Source organism: Typopeltis vanoorti, chromosome 17, assembly GCF_054136105.1.
Source record: "Typopeltis vanoorti isolate ZY-2024b chromosome 17, IOZ_Tvanoo_1.0, whole genome shotgun sequence".
Lineage (NCBI taxonomy): Eukaryota > Metazoa > Arthropoda > Arachnida > Uropygi > Thelyphonidae > Typopeltis > Typopeltis vanoorti.
Window position 1 is genome coordinate 76,497,872 of NC_143565.1, and position 24,937 is coordinate 76,522,808.

Genomic DNA, 24,937 nt, shown 5'->3' on the forward strand with positions numbered 1-24,937 from the left:
GAATTTCATATTGGCATCCTCAGAACACAAAATCAGTTGCTACAGAACATGTGTGCAATCAAGTAAATGTGGAAACAGTTCAAATTGTAATGGTGTGTGTGTGTGGAGGGTAATAACATCCTTAGCATGGTGCCTCTGTGGCAGAATATATAAATAGCATATGGCTCTTGAATATACTTTTACAATACTAATCTCTCAAATTTTGGGATAAATGAAATTGCCTGTTGCAAAAGCAGTCTCAGATTTACAAAATGTGTTGTACTGTAATTTTCTTTTAATTAATCCTGTGTAAAGGGGTAAAGTATTTCATCATCATCATCAAATTCCTGACATGTACCTTCAAGGGGTGTACAGGATATGATAATACTACATGAAAAATTTACATCATTACTAAGTTCCTATCTACCATTTTTCTCCAGATCAGTCTGTTACTTGTCAAGACCCCAATATTATCATTATCATATCTTATATTTCTATCGTCTAAGGCACATTGTACCATATCAATCCACCTATATCTTGGTCTTCCTCTGGGTTGTTTTCCTGCCAACCTGGCAGAGAACACTTGTTTTGCTAATCTTTCTTCGCCCATTCTGTTTAAGTGACCATACCACCTGAGATTAGCTCTGCATTCCTGGATGCCGACAATGTCAAGTTCTTTCCTAATATCCTCGTTTTTAATATGATATTGCCATTGATGCCATCTGTTCACGCCTCTAATCTTTCTCAGGACTCTCATATCTGCAGTCTTTGGGCAAGTGTTTTACTTCTGACCCTGCTCTCAGATTCATAAGTTAAAATTGGCTTGAACACTGTCTTGTATACAGCTAATTTAGTGTTCTGACTAATTTCTTTCTTATTCCATATGAATTTATTCAATTGACTTCCCACCATACCAGCTTTGCTGATTCTTTTGTCCATTTCTATATTTAATTTACCATCTTCACTAAAAATCGTGCCTAAGTAGCTGAAATGTTTAACCTGTTCCACAGGTTCTCCATTCAAAACACAGTTGACATTTTCAATGATTCTACCTATTTTCATTGTCTTTGTCTTTTTATTGCTGACCTTCATACCATATCTATTACAACAGTTATTCAATTTAGTCAGGGAATCTTGCAAACTTGTAGTGGATTTATTTAGAAGTATAACATCGTCCGCATAAAGCCAAGAGCATACATTAACATCTCCAATTCTGATATCATGTTTAATAGCACTTTTGTTCATAATGTGATCCATATATATAATGAATAACAGAGGGGATAATGTACATCCTTGTCTCACACCAGATTTAACATTAAACCATCTTCCTGTACTTTCTTCATTTCTAACTGCTGACTTGCAACTCAAATAAAGATTATTGCTTGATATAATGCCCCACTGACACCATATAACTGTAGCATATTGAATAGCTTCTCTCTTGGCACCTTGTCATATGCCTTTTCCAGATCGCCAAAACTTAAATACAGATTTTTTTTTTTTTAACATCTGTTATACTTTTAATTTTAATTAAATACAGATCTTTGTTATATTCCCATGCTTTCTCAACTATTTGTCGTAAGGTAAAGATCTCATCCTGACAGCCTCTATTTGCCCTGAATCCAACTTGCTCTTCACCATGCTTTTCTTCCTCAATTCTTCTCAACCGTTTCTCAAGTATTGGCATAAATCTTGCCAGGAACACTTAGTAGGGAAATACCTCTGTAATTCTCACATTCAGTTTTATTTCCCTTTTTATATATGGGTACTATGCGAGCTCTATTCCAATCATCAGGAATTTGTCACACTGTCCAGGCCTTCTGAACTATGCAGTGCAGCCACTGTAAGACTTTTATACCACCATACTTCAACATTTCTGGTTGAATATCATCTACTCCTGCTGCCCTTCCACATTTCAAGCCTTTGATGGCTTTTTCTACTTCAAGTATGGATATGTATTCCTAACTCTATGCCTGTTGAGTGTTTTTTACCACTGTGCTATCACTGCTTGTTTAATTTAGCAATTTTTCAAAGTAATTACTCCATACTTCAGTGGTATCTTTTTTCCCATTTTCATGTCACCTTTATCATCTCTAACTCCTTTTACAGCACTCTTTTCTCCATTCCTAAGCTTCTTCAACAACCTCCAGAATATCCTGCCACCTTCTTGATATTTATTTTCTATGTTCTTGCCAAAGTCCTCATATGACTTTTGTTTAGCTAGTTTTACACCGTGTTTGGCTTTCTTACATTTGTCTCTGTATTCTCTAAGAGCACAAGCTGACTTATTTGCCAGGAACTTTTGATATGCTTTCTTCTTTTCCTTCACTGCCTCTTTAACTTCCTGTGTCCACCATGGAGTTCTAATTTTTCTATCCTTGCAGACACCCTCACCACATGCCTCTCTGGCTGAATCAATCAGGGTTTTCTTCAAGGCTTGCCATTGAATCTCCAAGGTTTGGTTCCTGTTCTCAAACTCTTTCATTTTTTTAAAATAATCTTTGTGTATTTTAGTCTACAGTTCACATGTGAGAGCTGCTCAACTTTTATTCACTTTAAAACTTTATTACATGTTATGCTTTTCAATATGAAATTCAATTTTATCCTGCTCAAAACTAAATAGTGATCACTCCCAATTTCAAATCCTCTGTACACTCTGGTGTCCTGCACCAGGGAGAAAACATCACTATCAACAATAACATAGTCAGTGAGACTTTTCTTATTCCTTGCCTCTTCTCTCATGTGAATTTGTGCATATTTTTATGTTGGAACATTTTGTTAGTAATAACCAGCCCATGTTCTGAGCAGAAATCCAACAGGTATTTGCCATTATTATTAGTTTTGCTCTTTTCTCTAAAATTTTCCCAAAATATTTCTGTATGTCTGACAATCATTTTCTACCCTGCTATTTAGATCCCCAACAAGGACCAAGTTTTCATTTATCATTGTGTCAGTTGCTTTCTCTAAAGCCTCAAAAAATTCCTCCAATTCTTCTTTAGTAGAACCTTCTGTGGGACTATAGGTACAAATAAGTCTCATTGTCCAGTTCCCCATTCTCATATTTGCCCACATCACTCTACTTGAGACTGCCTGCCATTCAAGAAGATTAGCCTCTTATTTAATCTTGAATATTATGTCAACTCCTCCTTTTCCTTGATTGTTATTGCCTATTGCCTGAATATAACATTTTGTATTTATTTCTCAGAAAGATCTCACCAGTTTTTGCCTTTTTTGTTTCAGTCACCCCTATTATGTTGATCTGGTACTTATCTAATTCCTCAGCTAGCTCCATTTCTTTGCCATTCAGACTTCTTATGTTGATAGTACCGATCTTTAACTCTGATGATATTGAGTTGGGGTGTGCTTTCAGATTTGTTCCAGTAGCTGACTTTTCGTTGTTCGCCCTGGTTCCCTGGCAAAAACAATGGGGGCCTTGTTTAAACAGGCGACGACCCAGCCAGCATGAAATTTTGTCATGTTGTACCATCATTTTGTATATTAGTTTAAGCCAATAAGAATACAGTTTGGTCGGCTAAATCCCAAATTTCCAGCCCATCCTCGTTCGTTCAGTATCTAGGTAGATACCCAACAGGATGCACCACGAGAAGGTGAGGATTGGACATTAGATCAGAAGTTGTCATCGGTTCTCTGCATTCCTTTAAAGGCTATGTGGAGGTCTTCTCTCAGTTATACAGCTTTGACCCTTAAGCATCCCTAAAGTATTTCATTATTTTCCTAACTTCATTATAGCAAGTTGTTAGGACTAGCATGTGATATTGGATGTATTTCCTCCAGATAGATGATGATATCTGTTATTTTCATATTAAAATATGATTATTATTTTTCTATATTGATCCCATACACAAGAGGTTGAAGAACCTTTAAGTATGTCAGTGCTGCATGTGGAATGCAGGATAAGGATTGAGAAAGAAAAGTTTATTTCCATTTTTCTTAAAGAATTGCAGGCTGTAGTTGTTTGAAAATGCAACATGAGAAAAGCTGGTCAAGAGAAAATGAAGCAGAGAAGTAGGTTTGATGTGTTTGCATTTGCACTGAAAAGGGATGCTGGATAGCTACTGTTCTTCTTTTAGCAGGCCTGACAGAAAGTGAGGAATGGTTGTTGACAGTTTATTGGAGCAACAGCTATGGAAGTAACAGACACAGTGATGAAATATGACATCTGTGAGATAGAGGTTGAAATTAGTCTGTAAAGGAAGGATAAAATTATCTTTGAGCTGAATTGCCCTTCCCTGAACAGCATCAAGAATTTTTAGGGAGCTGTTAGGTGCACCATCCTAAACATGTGAACAGCATTCTGAGAAGGGCAGATTTGGGATTTGTGTTGTTAGTTGCTGGGTAAGTGAAAAATAGCATCTTCAGCAGATAGTTTTCTGCCATTGGTTTGTATGAAGTCAGATTTAGGTTTGCTGATGATTGTTTTGTATTTATTTTGTGCTTCAGCATAGGCTAGGTATGAAGCTAGAGTTCCTGATGCAAACCACCTGCAGTAAGCCAAGTTATTTTTCTTCAACTGCTTTTGTGTACTTTCTGTTGAAATAGCTTTGAAAGTGAATGAGAATTTTTGGTAGAATACTGAATGAAGGCCTTCACAGCAGTGATGACATCTGTGACTTACTCAAAGCATATGTTAGAAGAGCAGAAGCAATAGTCACGCTATGAAAAGGAAGAGTAGAATTCCAGTTTTCCTGCTCGATACTTTTTATAGTACTAAAGTACATGAGGTCAGGAGTAGTTGGATGAAGGGCAAGCATTCTTTCAGAGAGGAAGAGATTACTTGCTTTCCATTATGATCTGAGTCACCAAGGGACCTCTATAGTGTATCTGGTAGGAGAACTGGTTAAAAAGATCAAGAGTATTGGGAGAGAGTGAAGATTGTAACCAGGAATTCAGGTAGGAGATGTACAAGTTTCAGCCATAGATTATAACAAAGACTTCTGCATCATTTCCAGCTTGGTTAGCAGTGTTGGAAAAGTGGAGCTAACTGGAGTTGTGGATGTTGGAAGTTTATTTTTCACTTGGTTAGACTGTAATAAATTTAGTTTAATCCTTTAGCCTGAAGATATTTTCAGGTGCAAACTTTGTTTGCTTACACTTGGATAAAGGATTAAACTAAATTTAATGGAGCTGTGGATGTTGAAGTCACCTGGGAAGACGACCTCACTATTTGAATAGTCAAATTGCAGACAGTTGAGCTCTGTCTGCAAATCAAAAGGAAGGCAAAGATCAAAAAGATCAAAAGCAGGGAATTCTAAATTAGCCATTCTCTGACAAGCAAGCAACACCACATCTCAGAAAGGCACAGGTGCCATCCTTGTGACAAAAGGAATTGTGAAGTGTGTAATTTGGACATTGAAGGTAGCTGCAATTTGGGTCTGATCTGGATGACTAATTGATGATGAATGTCATTTATATTGATTTTTATGACATCAATAGCTTATGGTGTTACTGGCATGTGTAATTATGTAGCCTTTTTTTTATTGAAGTTTGTTTTAGTTGACGTGTCACTGTTTATGTTTGTATGTTTCATTATAGGTTCATTTATAGTTAGATGGAAGATAAAGTGAGGACTCGCAGTAAGAGGAGATATTATTGAATATGACATCTATGCAGAGAGTGATCAGTCTCCATACCATAATGTGGATTTGCCAGTGCCTCCCACATTCCACTACTCATACTCCCTATCTGGGCATGACCTGGCAATGTATGTGGCAGCGGGGTTATGTGCAAACTGACTGGGATGCCTCCTGACTTATTTCTGACAGGTTTTGGTCTATTATCTGACAGGTGGCCTGTTTCTACTGATGTACCCTCAAAATGGTGGAAGTTTAGGGTATTTAGGTATTTTTAGCATGTCCTTGAAATGTATCATACATACTACATGCAGAATGGGGGGGGGGACAGACATAGCATTCATCACTTAAAGCCTTTAATAAGCTAAGTATTTCACTGGGTAGTATAGGTCATCTACTACCTAGTGGGTCTATCTGGCATTTCCTCGAACTAGGAGGATACCGTTTTGTGGAAACGGGCAACATCAGGGGAAGGGGGAGAGTTGATTTGATAGGCAGAGGCTGTATATTTTGCATCACTTACGCATTAGTTGACATTGAAGGTGAACGATAGTGATTGTAGCTGCAATTTGGGGTTCTGTCAAGTAGTAGGTCTGGTCTGGATGACTGTAAATGATGACAAATGTTATTTATGTTTTGTTTAAGTTAAGGGATATTACATCCCATATCATATCGTTTCTTAGCCGAATAAGAAACTCAAAGAGTTTCATGCCGAATATAGTAGAAACTATATAAAGTTCAGCGATTCCAAGCGTAAGCAAATACCTGGATACTACAGCAACTGACCCTAAAGGTAGTGCAAGCTGAGGCAACTCATGTCTAAGGTGGAGCAAGCTCCGATCACTATTCTTGATATTTGACCTTCTCTCATAATGTAGAACAGAAATACAGCTCCTAGGAGCTAAGTTCACATTATGGGTAAATATCAAGAATAGTGATCGGAGCTTGCTCCACCTTAGACATGAGTTGCCTCAGCTTGCACTACCTTTAGGGTCAGTTACTGCAGTATCCAGGTATTTGCTTACGCTTGGAATCGCCGAACATTATATAGTTTCTACTATATTCGGCATGAAACTCTTTGAGTTTCTTATTTGGCTAAGAAACGATATGGGATATAATATCCCTTAACTTAAACAAGTCATATATCTAATAATTTATTAGGACACCTCTCGGCAATACTCATAGAAGAGGGTTGTAAGTTCTGTTTGCTACAAACTTGATATTAACTAGGTCTACCTACTCACTGATGAGACCTCAATAAAGGTTGAAACCAGTCTGGGTAGTGACCTTCTCTCATAATGTAGAACAGAAATACAGCTCCTAGGAGCTAAGTTGTTCACATTATGGGTAAATATCAAGAATAGTGATCGGAGCTTGCTCCACCTTAGACATGAGTTGCCTCAGCTTGCACTATCTTTAGGGTCAGTTGCTGCAGTATCCAGGTATTTGCTTACTCTTGGAATCGCCGAACTTTATATAGTTCCTACTATATTCGGCATGAAACTCTTTGAGTTTCTTATTCGGCTAAGAAACGATATGGGATGTAATATCCCTTAACTTAAACAAGTCATATGTCGCCGAATTAAAGCCTTTGGCTCTTCATATATCTAATAATTTATTAGGACACCTCTTGGCAATACTCATGGAAGGGTTGTAAGTTCTGTTCGCTACAAACTTGATATTAACTAGGTCTACCTACTCACTGATGAGACCTCAATAAAGGTTGAAACCGGTCTGGGTAGTGACCTTCTCTCATAATGTAGAACAGAAATACAGCTCCTAGGAGCTAAGTTCATATTATGGGTAAATATCAAGAATGGTGATCGGAGCTTGCTCCACCTTGGTTGCTCCACATGAGTTGCCTCAGCTTGCACTACCTTTAGGGTCAGTTGCTGCAGTATCCAGGTATTTGCTTACGCTTGGAATCGCCGAACTTTATATAGTTTCTACTATATTCGGCTAAGAAACAATATGGGATGTAATATCCCTTAACTTAAACAAGTCATATGTTGCCGAATTGAAGCCTTTGGCTCTTCATATATCTAATAAGTTATTTATGTTGTTTACGTGATGAATGGTCTTGCTGTTAATCCAGAATGCTAAGTTGCAAACACATGGTATTAGGGGATGCTATCTCATTCATGACTGCCCCTTCCATAACATAAAGGTCATATTATCTCATTCCCTATATCTGAAGTATGTCATCAAAGATAGCCAAAGTGATACATAAATATTAGGTTCAAGGCTACATTGTGATTAGCCAGTGAATTTAGCACTCTTTAAAGTGGTGATTTTTATCTGTTTTATTGTGTTTTTCGATGAGAAAATTAGTGTTTTATAGTATATTAATGTAGTATATTTTTGTGTTTTTGGTATATTTAGTGTTATAATATATTTTTATTAAGATATTGCAGTATTATAGTTTACAATGGTAACAAAAATGCACAAGAAATGTAACACTAAGAAGAAAAGTGAAGTCGAGAACAAGAAGGCTTGCCCTACTAAGGAGGATGTTGAAAATGAATTAACCTGCAAAATTGTGAAGTTAAAGCAGATTATTAGACAGGTGATGTAGGAATTACAGAAAATTGAGCAGTGTTTGAATAAACATAGGGAGGAAAAGAAAATTAAGCAGCAAAATAAGAAATAACTAAGCATGGAATCAGGTAAGTTAGTGAGTAATAAAAATCATTTAAGTAACTTTGATTGTAAAAAAGAAGATATGATTTGGTATGGTGACTATCATAAAACATGTTATTGATGAGTGGATTATAACGGTTTATGAGAGGAGGATATAAAAGGGTTGATGGAAGAAGCAAGAATGAAGAGTGAGAAAGTGAAAATCATAAGAATATTATCTTGATATGATAAAAATTAATTAAGAAGGACTATGATCGATTTGATGTGTAGGCTGTGTAAAAGGAATGGATGCAAGTTTTTAGATGTGTGGAGTGAGTTTTGAGTGAGGATTGAATTTGTATAAGAGGGACAGCCCACAGTTGGATGCATTTGGTATCAGGAGTCTTAAAACAACTAATAATTGGTATAAGACCTAACACACAGGGAGTCAGGCAACTAAATTATAATGGAAGGAATGCTGAAAATCTTTGTGTAAGAGTGACAATATTATGCAGCTGTGTTAATGATGGGAATGGGCATTATCATGGAAATGATTACAAGGAGAGAATGATTTCGATTTTGTGTTTGTCCAGTTTTGACCAATGAAATGTGTACAAAGATGTCTGCAGGCACTAGGCAAGAACAGAGATCTGCATTTTGCCCAACTGTCACGCAGACTACAGACAAGAGTATACAAAAGAACATGCAGTTAGCTTATGTCTGTACACGAATGCTAGGAGTATAAGAAACAAAGGAGTAGAGTTTGTTGCCTTGGTCAATATGTTGGGACCTCAGATTGTAGGCATTAGTGACCTGACTATTAGAATTAGACATATTAACTGGTATCGAGTGTAAAAGGTACAGTATTTTTAGCAAAGCTAGACAGGATAGGAGGGGGGGGTACATGCGGCTAATGATATCGGACAACTTAATTCCATTTAGTGTTGACCTATGATTGTAATATTAGTAACAGTTTTGCATGTGTCAGTGAGTTTGAAGCCATCTGGTGTGAAGTGGAATCTAACAAGATCAAATACATAGTGGGGGTGTTGTTACAGACCTAGTGGATCAGTTGGTGATGATGGGTGCAAAAAGAATAATCATAATGGGGGACTTTAATTATCCAAACATTGATTTGGTAGAGGTAAAATCTCATGAAGGAAACTGAATTTATTGAGAACTGTTGCGAGATATCTTCCTCAAGCAGCACGTAACAGAAAGAACTTGAGGTCAAATAATGTTAGATTTGATTATAGTGTAAGAGGGTGTTTTGGTTAAGATGTAACTACTCTGCCTCTGGTTGGTGATAGTGACAATGCAGCACTCATTTGGGAAGTGGCTAAATTTATGTCCCATTCAGAAAAGGTTACATGCTGTGCTACAAAGCAGGGAATTATGACCAACTGAGGAGTATACTGAGTTCATTGCAATGGTATCAGTTGCTGGTTGGGAAGAATATCACAGTGCATGAGAAGCATTTAAAGAATACTTAAATGATGCATTATCAGAATGTGTCCAGAGAGTTCAAAAAATAAATAGGGTAGGAGTCAAATGGATGGGTAATCTTATCAAGCAAGAGTTTCGTAAGAAAAGGATGACGTGGAAGGAATACTGTATGCATAAGGATGATGTTTGTTATGAAAATTAGAAGCAGCAGGCTAGAAGAGTCATAACTGTTGTATGGAAAGCTAAGTCTGAGTATTAAAAGAATTTGACTTAAAGACAACCCCAAAGAATTCTATTGTTATGCAAAAGTAAAATTAAGTAAAAGAAAGAAAAAATATGAAAGAATAACTACTGAATGCAGATGGTGTGAGGTTATTCAACTAATGAATGCCCATTTTGCTATCAACCTGGTGTATGCAACATTGAGTTCACTGCTACCTCTTCACTGAATGAAGAAACTCAGGTGTATGAAGAGTGGGGGTGGAAGTTTATTTTCCACTTCGTTAGACTTTAATAAATTTAGTTTCATTCTTTACCCAGGTGTAGCAAACAAAGTTTGCTCCTGAAATATCTTCATGACTGAGGCAGCTCGTAGTAAAGGTGGACCAAGCTCTCATCACTTCTTGTCTCAGTATCTCCCATAATACAAAGCACATCTCCTTGCGGACATGTATAATGCTATGCATTAAGGGAAGGGCCACTACCCAGACCGGTTTCGACCTTTATTGAAGTCTCGTCAGTGGGAGACCGACCCAGAAGTGGTGATACTAAGGCAGAAGCAATGGAGAGGTCATATTGAGTAAAGGATTAAACTAAATTTATTATAGTCTAACCAAGTGGAAAATAAACTTCCAACATCTTTCTCTAAATCCAGAGTAAATTAATAATAAGGTGGTACACCTTTTGGCAACTCGTATTAGTAAATATGACCTCTCCATTGCTTCTGCCTTAGTATCACCACTTCTCGATCAGTCTCCCACTGACAGGACCTCAATAAAGGTCGAAACTGGTCTGGGTAGTGACCCTTCCCTTAATGCATAGCATTATACATGTCTGCAAGGAGATGTGCTTTGCATTATGGGAGATACTGAAATAAGGAGTTATGAGAGCTTGATCCACCTTTACTACGAGTTGCCTCAGTCCTGAAGATACTTCAGGCGCAAACTTTGTTTGCCTACACTTGGGTAAAGGATTAAACTAAATTTATTATAGTCTAACCAAGTGGAAAATAAACTTCCAACATCTTTCTCTAAATCCGGAGTTAGTTAATAATAAGGTGGTACACCTTTTGGCAACTTATATAAGTAAATATGACATCTCCATTGTTTCTGCCTTAATATCACCACTTCTGGGTCTTGCTCCCGCTGACGAGACTTCAGTAAAGGTCAAAACTGGTCTGGGTAGTGGCCCTTCCCTTAATGCATAGCATTATACATGTCCGCAAGGAGATGTGCTTTGTATTATGGGAGATACTGAGACAAGGAGTGATGAGAGCTTGGTCCACCTTTACTACGAGTTGCCTCAGTCCTGAAGATACTTCAGGCACAAATTTTGTTTGCCTACACTTGGGTAAAGGATAAAACTAAATTTATTATTGAAGAGGGGTATTGGAGCTGTTGCACCAACTGAATAACAATTCAGCAATAGGGACTGATGGGATATAAGCACAGGTGCTAAAAGGGTGTTCAGTTGAACTAGCTATTCCTTTGACCATGCTATATAATTTGAGCCATGGAACAAAGAATATTCTGCAGGAGTGAAAAGAATGTATGTTAATCCCATTACACAAGGGTGATGCAATGTCCAAGTGATTGGTCAATATCCAACTATTGACTAATCACTATCTCAGGAGTGGTGGTGAAGGTTTTGGAAAAGTTAGTTAGAGCTTGCATTCAGAAATGGGTTATCAGAGAATCTCTACTTTGCAATGAACAGCAAATGTTTACCAAGGGAAGGTCATGTTCACTTTCTTTGTTACCATTGAACTAGACAAGGGAAATGGATCTACCATGATACTTATTGATATTGCTAATTCTTTTGACAGAATACAACATGGAAGACTGTTCCATGAATTGGAGAATATGGTATTGGATTATAAAATATTAGCATGGATAAGGATGACTGACTGGCAGATATCAATAAGTGGTATATGGGGGATGTGAGTTTGCAAGATTTAAAAGAGATGGCGACGTTTGGGTAGTTGATGCCCAGGTAGTGGGAACAGGGCACCCACTAGCCTATAGCCATAATAATAAAGTAAATTATTATAAAAATAACCCAGGTCTAGTTAGTAAGATACAGGAAGAGCATGGGGCAACTCCGAGGTTTACCAGTGCCACCATCTCTTTACATGGCATATGGAGCGCAGATAGTTATAAGGACTTAAAACAGCTTGGTCTTACACAAAAGGATATAAAAGTTCTTTCCTTGAGGAAAGAACACTGGTGGCTTGGCGTTGCCACCAGAGAATGACTACAATGATAACTCGAACAGGCATAGGGTAAAACACTTGTAAAGGCTTAGGCCTGTATCAAGTCTGGACGAAATGTCTGGACATGATGTAAGGGTAGTACTGCCCGTAACCAGTACAAAGATTAATAAAAAATAAAATAAAAATAACTAGTGGTCTACCACAAGGATCAGTCCATAGTCCACTGTTATTCAGTCTACATTAATGACATTGGGAAGGATTTCAGAGGTGACATATAACCATTTTGCTGATGATACAGAGATAGGTAGGGTAATCAGGAATGTGGCTGATATGCAGCACTTGCAGAATGATTTGAATATGCTGAAATTATGGGCATTGGAATATTTGTGTCAGTAAATGTAAATCTGATCATGCACTTTGGCATGATTGGATATCCAATGTTGTATTATATTGGTGGAATTATGCCAGAAGAAACTGATCAGGCTGGGGATTTTGGTGTGTTAGTAGATAAGTTCAGGGGCCATATAGCAAAGATTGCACATACATCTCAAAAGATAATTGCAATACTGAAACAAACTTTGACATGTAAAGGTAAGGATATCATTTTGCCTCTTTACAAGACCTCACTTGGACCATTGTGATTCTGATACAGTGGAGAAAGTGCAAAGGACAGTGTTAAAAATGATATCAAGATTGTGGAATACTGTTTATGAAGATAGATTAAGAATTTGTAGACTGCAGACACTAGCAAGCAGGAGAAAGAAGGGTTATGTGATTGAGACTTACAAACTTCTGGAAGATTCATATAGGATTTATGCTATAGAATTTTTCATTTTATGCAAGGTAGCGAAAGGATGAGAGGGCATCCTTGGAAGCTGAGAATGAATGTCGCTAAGAAGGGAGTGAGATCTAGATTTTTTCCTCTCAGAGTGGTGCATGATTGGAATGAATTGCTATTGGATGTTGTGTGTGAAAGCATTGTGAATGAATTCAAGAAGAAGTATGACAGCTGGTACATACATGTAATATATTGCCTCCCTTGATGAGTCCCTGACTCCCTGGAGGTCTCTCTTAATAATAATAATAAATGGTGTTAGCTTTTTATATTATTTTTATTGTTATTAATATTATCTTTAAAACTGCCAAGTTGTTAGAGATCAGAAGATAGTAGTTGTTCAGAAGCCATATGTGCTATATTTTATTTATTTATTTTTAAATGTAATATATTTAAAAATATATTACATTTAAATACTTTGTCTCACTAGAGAAAATGAAAAAAAAAAAACTTATAATTTGTTTTATTTTATTTTATTTTTTTACAGGATGTTCCAACATCAGAAATTGTAACTCCTGTAGTTATGATGCTAGTATTGACAGCTGTTCATTCTCAGATTGTAGCAACATACACTAACAAGACTGCTCTTAAGAAAGTTGCAAGAACTAAAAGGTAGCTAAATCTCAGTATTTTATGTAGTGTTTTTGATAATTACAAAAAGTCTTTTGTATCGGTAACATGTTTAAAAATGTCTACCTGTAATAATATACTTATACTGGGGTGGGGGGATACGCCCTACGGTGCCCAATCCCCCCCATGTTCCAGACTGGTAGGCGTTCTCCTTGAATTTTGAAGACTCAAAAGGGTGGTTCTGGCACCTACGGCACCCAACCCCCTGAGTTCTGGACTGGTGGGCCAGTTCTCCTTGAATTCTGATGCCTCGAATTTTGAAGACTCGACACTCAGGGTAGCCCCTGATTTTCAAAACGTGACATAAAAAGGCTTATCATTTTATATATATATAGGGTAGATTAATTAATAGTGAATTTTTATATGTGCTTTGGTTAGTAATTTTTAATTATTATGATAGGTAGTGTATGTGTATTACATGTCTGCATAAATGGGATGTATTCATTGCACTTTTCAGCTGTCAGGCATACTCTCGTTTCTTTTGGATTGAGATAAGAACCCTGTACAGTCCTGTCAAGTTTTTCCATATAATTTTCCTTAAACCATGTTACATTAACACTGGCAGAATTCCAAAACTCACTGTCTTGTTGAGAGAGAGAGAGAGAGAGAGATTTGTGTCTGTTTAAAGACAGTAAGATACCTGGAGGTGTACTCATTAAAAATTTCTTTAATAGGATCCGCTGTCAGTTGTGTGGCAGCAGCACTATTAGGATAAAGCACTAGAAAAAAGAAAGTAAGCTAAACTCTGAAGATTAACAGAAACCAGTTGATTTAAAAAAAAAAAAGCAAAAACCAGAAATGAGATGAGAGATGAAAGTCATGTTGCCATGTGAAGTCCATTGTTTTTGTATGGCTTGTATACGTTTATAGTGTATGTGTATTACATGTCTGCATAAATTGGATGTATTCATTGCACTTTTCAGCTGTCAGGCATACTCTCATTTCTTTTGGATTGAGATAAGAACCCTGTACAGGCCTGGCAGGAATTTGATGATGATGATGATGATGTTTATAAGCATAGAAAAAAAATCTGATGTACCTAAAGAATGGATAAGTGACTTCCAAATGTTATACAGAATGAAGTATTCTTGTTCAGACTGCTTTTCCAAGTGTGCAATGTCGAGACTCCTTGGAAAGATAATACAGGAGGTTATCTTCAAGATAAAGTATTTGAGCCAATGAACAATATTTCATGGTGTTACGTAAAAACATGAGTACTAGGACCTCATTGTCCATGCTTCCCTTCCAATAGTTTAAAATAAAATACAGGTAACCCTCGTATAACACGGTACTTATACAAAGCGGTTTTGATATAGCGTGGTCTACAAATTGTACTAACCTTTTTGAACACGGTACTTATACAACTAGGTTTCGATATAAGATGGTCTATAAACTGTAGTAACCCTTTATCTTTTCATATATTTTTCACCGCACGACTTAAAAATCAAATTTTATCTTCATTAATTTGTGTCTGCCCATATCGTGCATGTAGTTATAAGTAGTGAATTTATATTAGGGAAAATACCCATTAGCACACATGTACGTCAATTGTTTACTGTTTACTATATAAAGTTTATTGTTGAAAATCATCTTCGTTTTCTGCCAGGAAAGCGCATTAAAAATCATAAGTGTGTTAATCTCAATCTGACCACTTTATTTTTTGGTGAGTTACATACAATATGTAGTACTTTTTTTATGTAAAAAAAAATATTTTTATAGTAATGGCCACTTAGAGCACTTTTGCGATATGGTTGAAAACGAAATTAATGAATTAATTGATGGGGGAAATAGATTTAAATTAGGAGGAACCAGTACAATTAACAGAACCAAATGGTGGGGAAAGTTCTGCCGAAGATTCTGATTGCGATGAATCCATTAAAGAATTCAGTTTAAAGAAATTAGCAGAAGGATTAAACTTGGCAAGAAAGTTATTTTATGGATAATGATCTCTCAATGGAGCGCTCCGGAAAATTCAAGAGACAATTGGATATTTGTTTAGCTCCGTATTATGAACTCAATAAAAAATTGCAGCATAGTGGTAAGCAAGGTCTTATTACTGACTTGTTGATAACTAAACCAGTCGAAGTGTGCAATGAGAATTATACTAATGATGTCCAAAAGATTTCAAGTGAGGACGATGTCCAGCCACTCATAAATAAAGAACATCTACGAAATGTTAGTTTTGAAGAGAGTGATGATGATTCAAATATACACTTTATTTTATTTTGCCTGAAACATTTATGTATTATGTGCAAAGAAGTTTACGTACAATTTATAATTTTTTATAATTTTTTTACTATGTATTTGTTTCATAGTTTATATGTTTTCTTAACTTACATGAAAAAAAAGAACGATTTCGGAACCTAACCCTACTTTTTTTCTGTGATCCAAGTCTCACATAATGCAGCTTATATAACTCTGCATTACTATGGAACCTAGTATTGCGTTATACGAGGGTTACCCTGTACTTTTTTGGAAGTTGTGATGAATTATGATTTTGATAAAATATGTTTTATTTTGAAGTAGGTTTTACCTAATGAATGGCTCTGATAAAATATTATAAATATTGGTTCTGATAAAAATACTCACAAAAATTAAGCATGTATAATTAAGAATTATGCATGCTTAATTTTTCTATTGTTGGTTGTAGTGTTCTTTAATATTATGTTTACTTTGGAGAATTTGTTTATTTATTTTATTAGTTAGGGTCTAAAACATATTTTATAGCTCAGTTAATTAAAATGATTAACATGCTCAATTAGTTTGTCTATTCATGTATACATTTAATTGAATTCTCATTTGTACCTAAAAGAGGGCAAATTGCTTAATTTGCCCTCTTTTAGACAGAGATTACACCTCTCTGTTTCTTCTCCTCCCCCACCTTACAAGTCACTTTCTTATAGATGCTTTGTTTCTGAATTAGCCTTTTTTTTTAGGTATTTTCAGAGCACTGCTCTACCAAACTGACCACTGCCATCCTCTGCTTTTCTATATTAATGTAAGAATACAAGCCACTGGTCAACATTCATACACAATTTAACTCCAAACTTATCAAACCAACTTTTTCAAGATAGAAATGTAAGTAGATATAATTAATATGAATAAAGAATGGAGCACTTATATCAAATTCTTTATAAATAGAATTTTCACAGGCCTCCTCAGCTTTAGTGAGATTCCTAGAATTAAACTAAAAATAGTTAGCAAATTAAAAAGGTACTTTTTCCCATAAGAAAGAAAAATGTAGGCTATCCAGACCTGCTTAAGTTAGGATAATGTAACGCCAACATGGTATCCTGGACACTACAAGAAATGAGCACACATATCCAAGTGGACATACTGGCTTGAACGTTGCCCAGCTCAACAAGGTTCACATCCATAGCTTAGGCAGAGGGCTATGTGTGAAAATTCTATTACAGTCTCTAAATCATTTCAGTTACCTTAAAAATGAATGAACACAACCAAACAAGAACATCAGGAATTTTCTAACTATACTCCAGTTGAACATTGAGGGATTTACTAGTTCAAAATCAGAGGAACTAAATGATACATCCTTTCCAAACACAAAGTAGACATTATCAACTTACAAGAAACTCACCACACACCTCATAAGGAAATAGTACCAATAGTGCCATTCCTGGTTACATTCTTCTCACTGGTGAACCTGATGAAAGACATGACTTGGCAATCTACTCAAAATCAAATCTGGAAAGAATTTCTGAATCTCTGGACCATTCACAAACTGACCTATTTTGTTTATATCCAGCTACACAGCTCAATCTATAATGCATGTAAGGCCTCCTCTACTTGACTGACCAAGTCCTGAAGTTCTTCTGTCAGCCCATCCTGACATCATCCCCAAGGATGATGTCAGGCCTGCAATTGACAGACTGGATGTTAACATTCACCTCCTCCTCTATGACAGCAAGCAACCTGGAACATTCAAATCTTGGAGGATGGGGATCAGAGACAATTCTTGACTTCTGTTTTATCACCACTGATATGGAAGAAACTCCTCTCACCTGAACCTTTGAAGTACTGCTTTCTTTTTCTCACAGCTAGCACAGACCCTGTCTAATTACTGTAGGACTTGTAATCCCCAAAATAAACAACTTTGAAATATCCTGATGAAATCTCAGGAAAGCAAACTGGCCAAAATTTACTGAATTAATTGAAAACATCATCAACATGATTCCACCTACAGTTGATAACTGTGAAAGAACTTATCATAGGATGCAAGAAACACATCCCAAGTGGATTCAGGAAAATCTACACACCATGCTGGTCAACTTCTTTTAGAGTATGAACAACAGAACCATCCAGACACTGCTTCTACCCTCTCATTGGATAATGATAGAAGAGCTCACTGCCATTAAGAAATGAATAGCCTCAACTTTAACAGATCAAGTCGCAAGGCTTGGTCACTGCTCCATTGAACATCATTTTTACAAAAAAATTTTTTTTTTTTTTTTTTGTAAAAAAACTTGGACTAACTTAAACAGGTAAAGTTGTTCCTACCATTGATGGCATCCTTCCAGACTTTCTTACTTACCTTGACCTATGAGCGAAATCCTCATCATCATCAGTTTCCTGCTATGTATTCTCGAGGGAGTACATAGCAGGAAATCTCAGGTTACTATGACAGCACTACATGATTAAATTTACATTAATCTCTTATCAGCAATTTTCCTCCAAATTATCTATTACTTGTGAGCATTCCAATATTGTTATATACGTGGATGGTCTGAAAAGTTCTTGGCCTCAACTATAAATGGCAACATTATCGGCAAGATTTTTTTTTATAAGTTGGTACATCTGTTAAGCATCCGTGTGAAATTGCAAGTCATTCTATCAAGTAGTTTGTTTTATACAGCTGTATGAAGCAAAAGTGTTGTCTGTATCCCTTCAAATGGATAAAATTGAGTATCATGCTCTTATAAAATTCTTTGTAAAAGAAGGTTTAATGCCAAAAGAAATTCATGCGAAGTTCATAAAAGTTTATGGACACTCTTCTTCTTCGTTTTCGACAATTTAGAAATGGGCTGCCGAGTTTAAATGTGGCCGTATCAGCCTTGAAGATGATTTACGTGAAAAAAGTGTAACACCACCAGAAATCATTGATCAGTGCACGATATAGTATTGGATGACCGGGAAATCGAAGTGCATGAAATTGCTGAGACTATAGGCATTTCAAAAGAACGTGTAGGATATATTTTGCATGAAGAACTGCAAATGAAAAAAACCTTTGTGCAAGATGAGTGGCGTGCTGATCAAAAACGCACTCACATGAAAATCTCTGAACAGTGCTTGGAGATTTTAACAAGAATAAAACTGATTTTGTGCATCAATTTATTACTATGGATGAGACTTGGATTCACCATTACACACCAGAATCAAACAGCAGTCAAAACAGTGGACAGAAGCTGGTTGTTCAGTGCCAAAGAAGACAAGGTCATGGCATCAGTTGTTTTGGGATGCTAAAGGCATTTTGTTTATTAATTATCTTGAAAAGGGTAAAACAATAACCAGGGAATATTATTCCGATCTTTTAACCAGACAAAATGAAAAAAGTCATGAGAAAAGGTTGAAATAATAACCAGGGAATATTATTCCGATCTTTTACCCAAACAAGATAAAAAAAAGTCATGCGCTGGCCTGGTTGGCCGAGTGGTTAGCGTATCCGCTCTCCAGCCAAATGGTTGCGGGTTTGAATCCCGCATGGGCATGGATGTTTGTGATTATCTGTGGAAATAGTGGTGGTGGACGGTAGATGGCGTTGGTGTAGTTGGTGGATTGAGGTAGAGAGAGAGAGAGAGAGATGTATAGAGTCGGAGCCCTTCCTTGATGAGATGACGAGTGGACTCCCTGGAGGTGGCACGTTGTAATAATAATAATGAAGACCCGGTTTGCAGAAGAAAATATCATCTTTCATCACAACAATGCACCTGCCCACAAAGGTGTTTTGGCAATGGGAAAATTAAGGGATGATCTGCACTATGAAATGTTGGAACATCTACCTTATTATCCAGATTTGGCTCCCTCTGACTTCTGTCTCTTCCCAAAACTAAAACTCTTCCTCGCTGGTCAGCGTTTTTCTTTGAATCAAGAGGCAATTGCAGCTGTAGAGGAGTATTTTTCAGATCTTACTGAGAACCACTACAGGAACAGGATAATGGCGCTGGAGCATCGCTGGAATAAATGTATTAGTCTTAAGGGAGATTATGTTGAAAAATAAAAATAATTTTGAAATTATTAATTTGTTTTTTCATTGTTAGTCCGAGAATTTTTCAGACCACCTACGTATAACATTTCTTGGTTCTAAGGCACTTTTGACTGAATCAGTTCCCCTAGACCTTGGTCCTCTCCTGGGTCTCTTTCCTGCAATCTTGTCATCAAACACCTGTTTTTGCTAACTTTTCTTCACCTATTCTATTTAAGTGGCCATGCCACCTTAGATTAGCTCTGCTGACATGTTCTTGAATGCTAATAATGAAAAGTTTCTTTTCATTATTAGCATTTTAATATCTTTAATATCTTCTTTTTAAATATGATTCTGCCATTGATGCCATCCATTCACTCCCCTAATTTTTTTCAGAACCCTGATATCTGTGTCTCTAATCTTTGATTAAGTGCTGTATTTCTAATCCAACTCTCAGATCCATAACTTAAAACTGGTTTGAACACTGTCTTCTATACTGCTAGTTTGGTGTTTTGGCTAATTTCTCTCTTATTCCATATAAATTTATTCAGCTGGCTACCCACCATACCAGCTTTGCTTTGTCAGCAAAATCCTGGCTATGTAATTCCTTCTCCTCTATAATAAATGATTAATGACCATCTTGCCGAAACCAAATAAGTCAATTGATGACCTTAATAACCACTGCTCTTTAGCATACTCTGCACCCCATTACAAACTTTTTTGAAAGGATTGTCCTGTCCTCTCTAGGATTTCTTCAAAAATAACAGCCATCTTACCTAGTGAACAGGTTGGGTTTAGAATTGGCATAAGCTGCTGCAACCTAGTTCTCACAACTCGTATAGAGGCTGGATACCAAAAGGATTTAAAAACAGATACTGCCTTCATAGACTTAACATCAGCATATGATACTTATGGAGGAAAGTTTTACTGTATTAAACAGCCAAAATAATCAACTGTGAAAAAAAGCTCTCAAATTACTTTAACAAATGCTTTCCAATAGGGGGTGGGGGAAATCATCAGGATACTTCACATGCAAACATTGTTTGCTTACACTTGGATAAAGGATTAAACCAAGAATATAATTTCTTAGCATCTTTAATTTATAGCATAACCAAGTGAAAAAAACTTTCAACATCTCTAATCCAGGGTAGTTTAATAATAAGGTGTGACATCTTTTGACATATTTGTATATGGGACATATATGATGACTTCTGCATTACTTCAACCTTGTATCTCTTCTGGGTCTGACTCTCACTGATGACATTTCTGTAATGTTAATCTTTGAGTTTGCTTGCTTCCTGGGTAGTATAGAGGCCCTAATAGGTGATGGACTTTTGCCTGTCACTAAGTGCATTGCTGGATTTTCTGTCTTGGGGTAATTCAGGTCTGGAGCAATGGGGGTTTAGTAGTGATCCTTTAGAGTCATTCAATGAAATTTAGATGATCTTATAGATCACTTAGACTATTTGGAGAGGTATCCCTGAAGTTTTCCCACATTCAAAAGGTACGTTAGTTTGCCAAAGTGGTATTGCGGATGCTTTTCTCTTGGATATGAGCAGCTCTGCTCAGTGGTATGGTAGGCCTGCCACTGCTGAGTAATGAGCTAAATATCCTTTGGGTCATTTATTGTCGAGTGATCTGAGGGATCGCATGAGTTTTTGGAGAGTTATCTTTTGCACTTGAACATACCTCAATAATGGCCAAAACCAGTCTTCATAGTGTCCCTTTCCATAATACAAAGCATACATCCCAAAGGGTGTATGCTTTGCATTATGGGATACTAAGGCAATTGATGTGAAGTCATTAGCTTCTATATACAAGTAGCCCAGTCTGGAAGATACCTCATGCACAAACTTTGTTTGCTTACACTTGGATAAAGGATTAAGCCAAGAATATAATTTCTTAGCTTCTTTAATTTATGAAAATGAAGTTCATCTGAATTTCCAAAAAAAAAAAGGTACATTTATTTTGCAGACGAATTGCCTTCAAGGGTCTGTCCCTGCCCCAGCTGTATTCATCCTGTACGCAAGGGACATCCCTCCAAAGCTACTTGAAAGTTTATCTATGCTGATGACAGCAATTGCCACCCAAAACAGTGCCTTCCAATGCCTTGAGCAAAGATCTGAGCTCACTGCAAAATTACTTTAAAAACTCTGGACTATTAAAGCTCTTCTAACGCAAAACTGTTGTTGTTTCAGGTTTTTACCTAAATGGTTTACCACAAGGCTAATAGAAAACTGAAAATAAACTTCTGCAACGACTATAATCCATGAAAATAACTTTTATTACCTTAATGTCGTACTTGACCATAGCCTAACATACTGAAAACATTTTGAAAAACTAAGTTAAAGATATCTGCCAGGAACAACATCATAAACTAAACAAGCTCACAGGCACAACCTGGGATTGTAATGTCTTGACTCTAGAGCAGTAACTCTGGTCTTCCTAGTTGCAGAGCAGAGTATTGCTCACCAGTTTGAAACTAGCATTTACTTCAGATAGTGCCATTTCTTGTATTTTTCCGATATTCTTATATATTATTATTATTACATGATTCAAGGGAGTCCAAAGACTCATCAAGGTAGGGTACCTACTCTACAACTCTCTGTCTCCCCCACTTGATCCACCAACTACAACCACCATCATCATCTACACCAACACCATCTACTGCCCACAACCACCACTAGTATTTTTCACAGACAATCACAAACATCCATGCCTACGGTGGGATTCGAACCTGCAGCCTTTTGACTGGAGAGCGGATACGCTAACCACTCGGCCAACCAGGCTGGCTATATATGCTAAATAAACAGCTTTCTTTATAAAGCCTTTCCATAATGAATGTACTTTATGTAGAATTTTTGTTTTAGGGTGAGTACATTTTCTTCATGACGAGTAGGATTTTACATAATTTGATGAGCCCTAGTCATGTGGTTCTCATTTTTATTTTTTTTTTATTTTCATGATGTGATTTTTAATATGAAATTAATTTCTGTCTTTTAATGCTCTAGGAAAAGAGTGAAACGTAAGCCAAGGACAAAAAATACATGTGCTGAATATGAATCAAAATCATCTCCTGAGACAGCATCAGAAGATAGATTAGATCACATTCATCATCTGTATCAACCAAGTCCAGGTCAAGAAGAATTTAAGTGTGGATCACTAGAAAGAGAAAATAGAGAGACTTGTGATCTACATACTCCTGTGTCTTCCATACCAACAGATTCATGCATCACAAAAAGTAATTTTTGTATTTGGAAACATTATATACTTCATCCTTTTTAAACATTATCATTATGGGAATGTGTGTGTTTTCAAGTAGTGTACATCTGTTGAGTGCTGTCAGGAGAGTTAAGATTTAATTAACTATTTTCTTCTAAATAGCTCTGTTATTTATGCAGTTTTTCACTACCGAGCCAATGGTAACAGACTGCTTTATGAACATATCTATCTTCCATACCTTGGCCCCCACCTCAATTCACTGGATTTCAATGCATGTGTAGATATTCCTGACTAATATATATATATATATATTGAACAATTTGATCATTATTAGCTGTTACTTTTTGAATGTTTTTTTTCCTGTTTAAAATATGTAATATTTTATTTATTGAAAATGTAATTTCTATAGTTTCATTAGATTATTGTTATAAAATTAATGCCATGAATATGTTTGCAATACAAGTTTTAACAGTATTGACCATCATGCAATATATTTTGACACCTATGTGTAAGATACATACTGTGAGATAGGCACAATTGTATTTATGTATTTTTAATATAAGGAATTAATTAAAAAAAGTAGCTGATTTCCCAAAGGCTCTTACGTTTTCCAGGTATCTCTGGTGATTTTCATCTAGTTTAAGGAAGAATTCATTAACAGAACAGATAATCAGTTCTTTTGTAATGACTAAAAGCACTGTGACCGGTTCTCTGCCATTTATTGCAAGTGGATTTGATCCACTATGTAGCATGATTGCACACAACTTGTATGATTCTTTGTTGGTCTTCTGTTTTTTTTTCTCTTTAGTGAACAATTTCCCAAAAAGATTGGCATTTTGTCAGTGTTACTCAGGACAGGATACTTTGTGTGATTTAGCAGACTTCAAAAACACCTATTTTGTTTAAAGTGACTTATTTTTATACTGGATTCAACAACTCTCTCAGATTTGTGATTTCCCCTTTTTTCCTCCCAGCTCCTAATTGTAACGTTGAAAATATTCAAACAAAACAAAGTGAGAAAAATGGATTTATGCAGCATATTCTGCATAAATCCATTTTTATATTTTTTTTTCTTTAATTTTGTGTTTGTTGATTTTATGCTGTATTGCAGCTTAATATTATTTTTCTAACCATATTATGATGTAGTAAAGTGCATTTCAAGTAAGGTATAAAAGCATAGAATTTCTGTTATCTAAAACACTCATCTTTAGTGTATTTGGAAGAAAAATAATGCCCTTGGTTGGAACAACGTGAGTTCAAATCTCATCTAAGATGTACAGAACATTTATAAAGGCATGTGTAGAAGTTGAGTTGCAGCATAGTTAAGAAAGGGGTGAGAGCTAGATTTTTATCTCGCAGGAATAGCTTGTTTGAAGTGATGACTACATCTATCATGATTGAGTTTAAGAGAAGGTATGAAAGCTGGTGTGATTGATGTGTGACCTTGCTTGACGAGTCCTTGACTCTTTGAATGTCTTTGTTAATATTTTCACAGTAACATTTGTGAGCACAATGCAGGCTGCAATTTCATAATACTGTGCTTGTATGCAATTTCATAATACTGTGCTACTGACTTGTGCTTGTCAGTATTATACAAATAGCAGATAAAAACACAAATTCCAGACTACATATGGTCATATCATATTCAATATCTCCTAAACAGCATTTTTTATCACATTTTGGAATAAAGAATGGGTTACCATTTTCTGATGTTTGTGTTGCAGCCTTTTATACTTAGTTATATATAGCATTGCAGATCAGTTTGATTTAACGATGTTCCTAATAAGTAGCTTCTGAGATTTATATACAGGTTATTATGAATGATTTTTTACACTTTGAAACATTTATTGTTAAAAAGAACACTAAAAGACTTATGGAAGTGAAAGTGAGGGCGCTAGTGAGCCAAGCACTGTGGATGTACCCAAGAAGAGCTCCTGATTCAGATAAGTTATTCTAGGAATAATTAATTATATATGTGTAATTGTTTGAGT

General features: G+C 36.2%; 1 protein-coding gene across 5 annotated transcripts in view; it reads left to right on the forward strand.

Moving 5' to 3' along the window:
• The window catches only part of phtf (putative homeodomain transcription factor), a 291,193-nt gene that overhangs the window by 75,167 nt on the left and 191,089 nt on the right, over positions 1-24,937 (forward strand). For all 5 annotated transcript variants that reach the window (XM_090407495.1, XM_090407494.1, XM_090407497.1 and 2 more), the window contains 2 exons: positions 13,386-13,510; positions 22,736-22,965. In XM_090407495.1, coding sequence (XP_090263621.1) covers positions 13,386-13,510; positions 22,736-22,965 — 355 coding nt within the window. The remainder of the gene's footprint in view (positions 1-13,385; positions 13,511-22,735; positions 22,966-24,937) is intronic.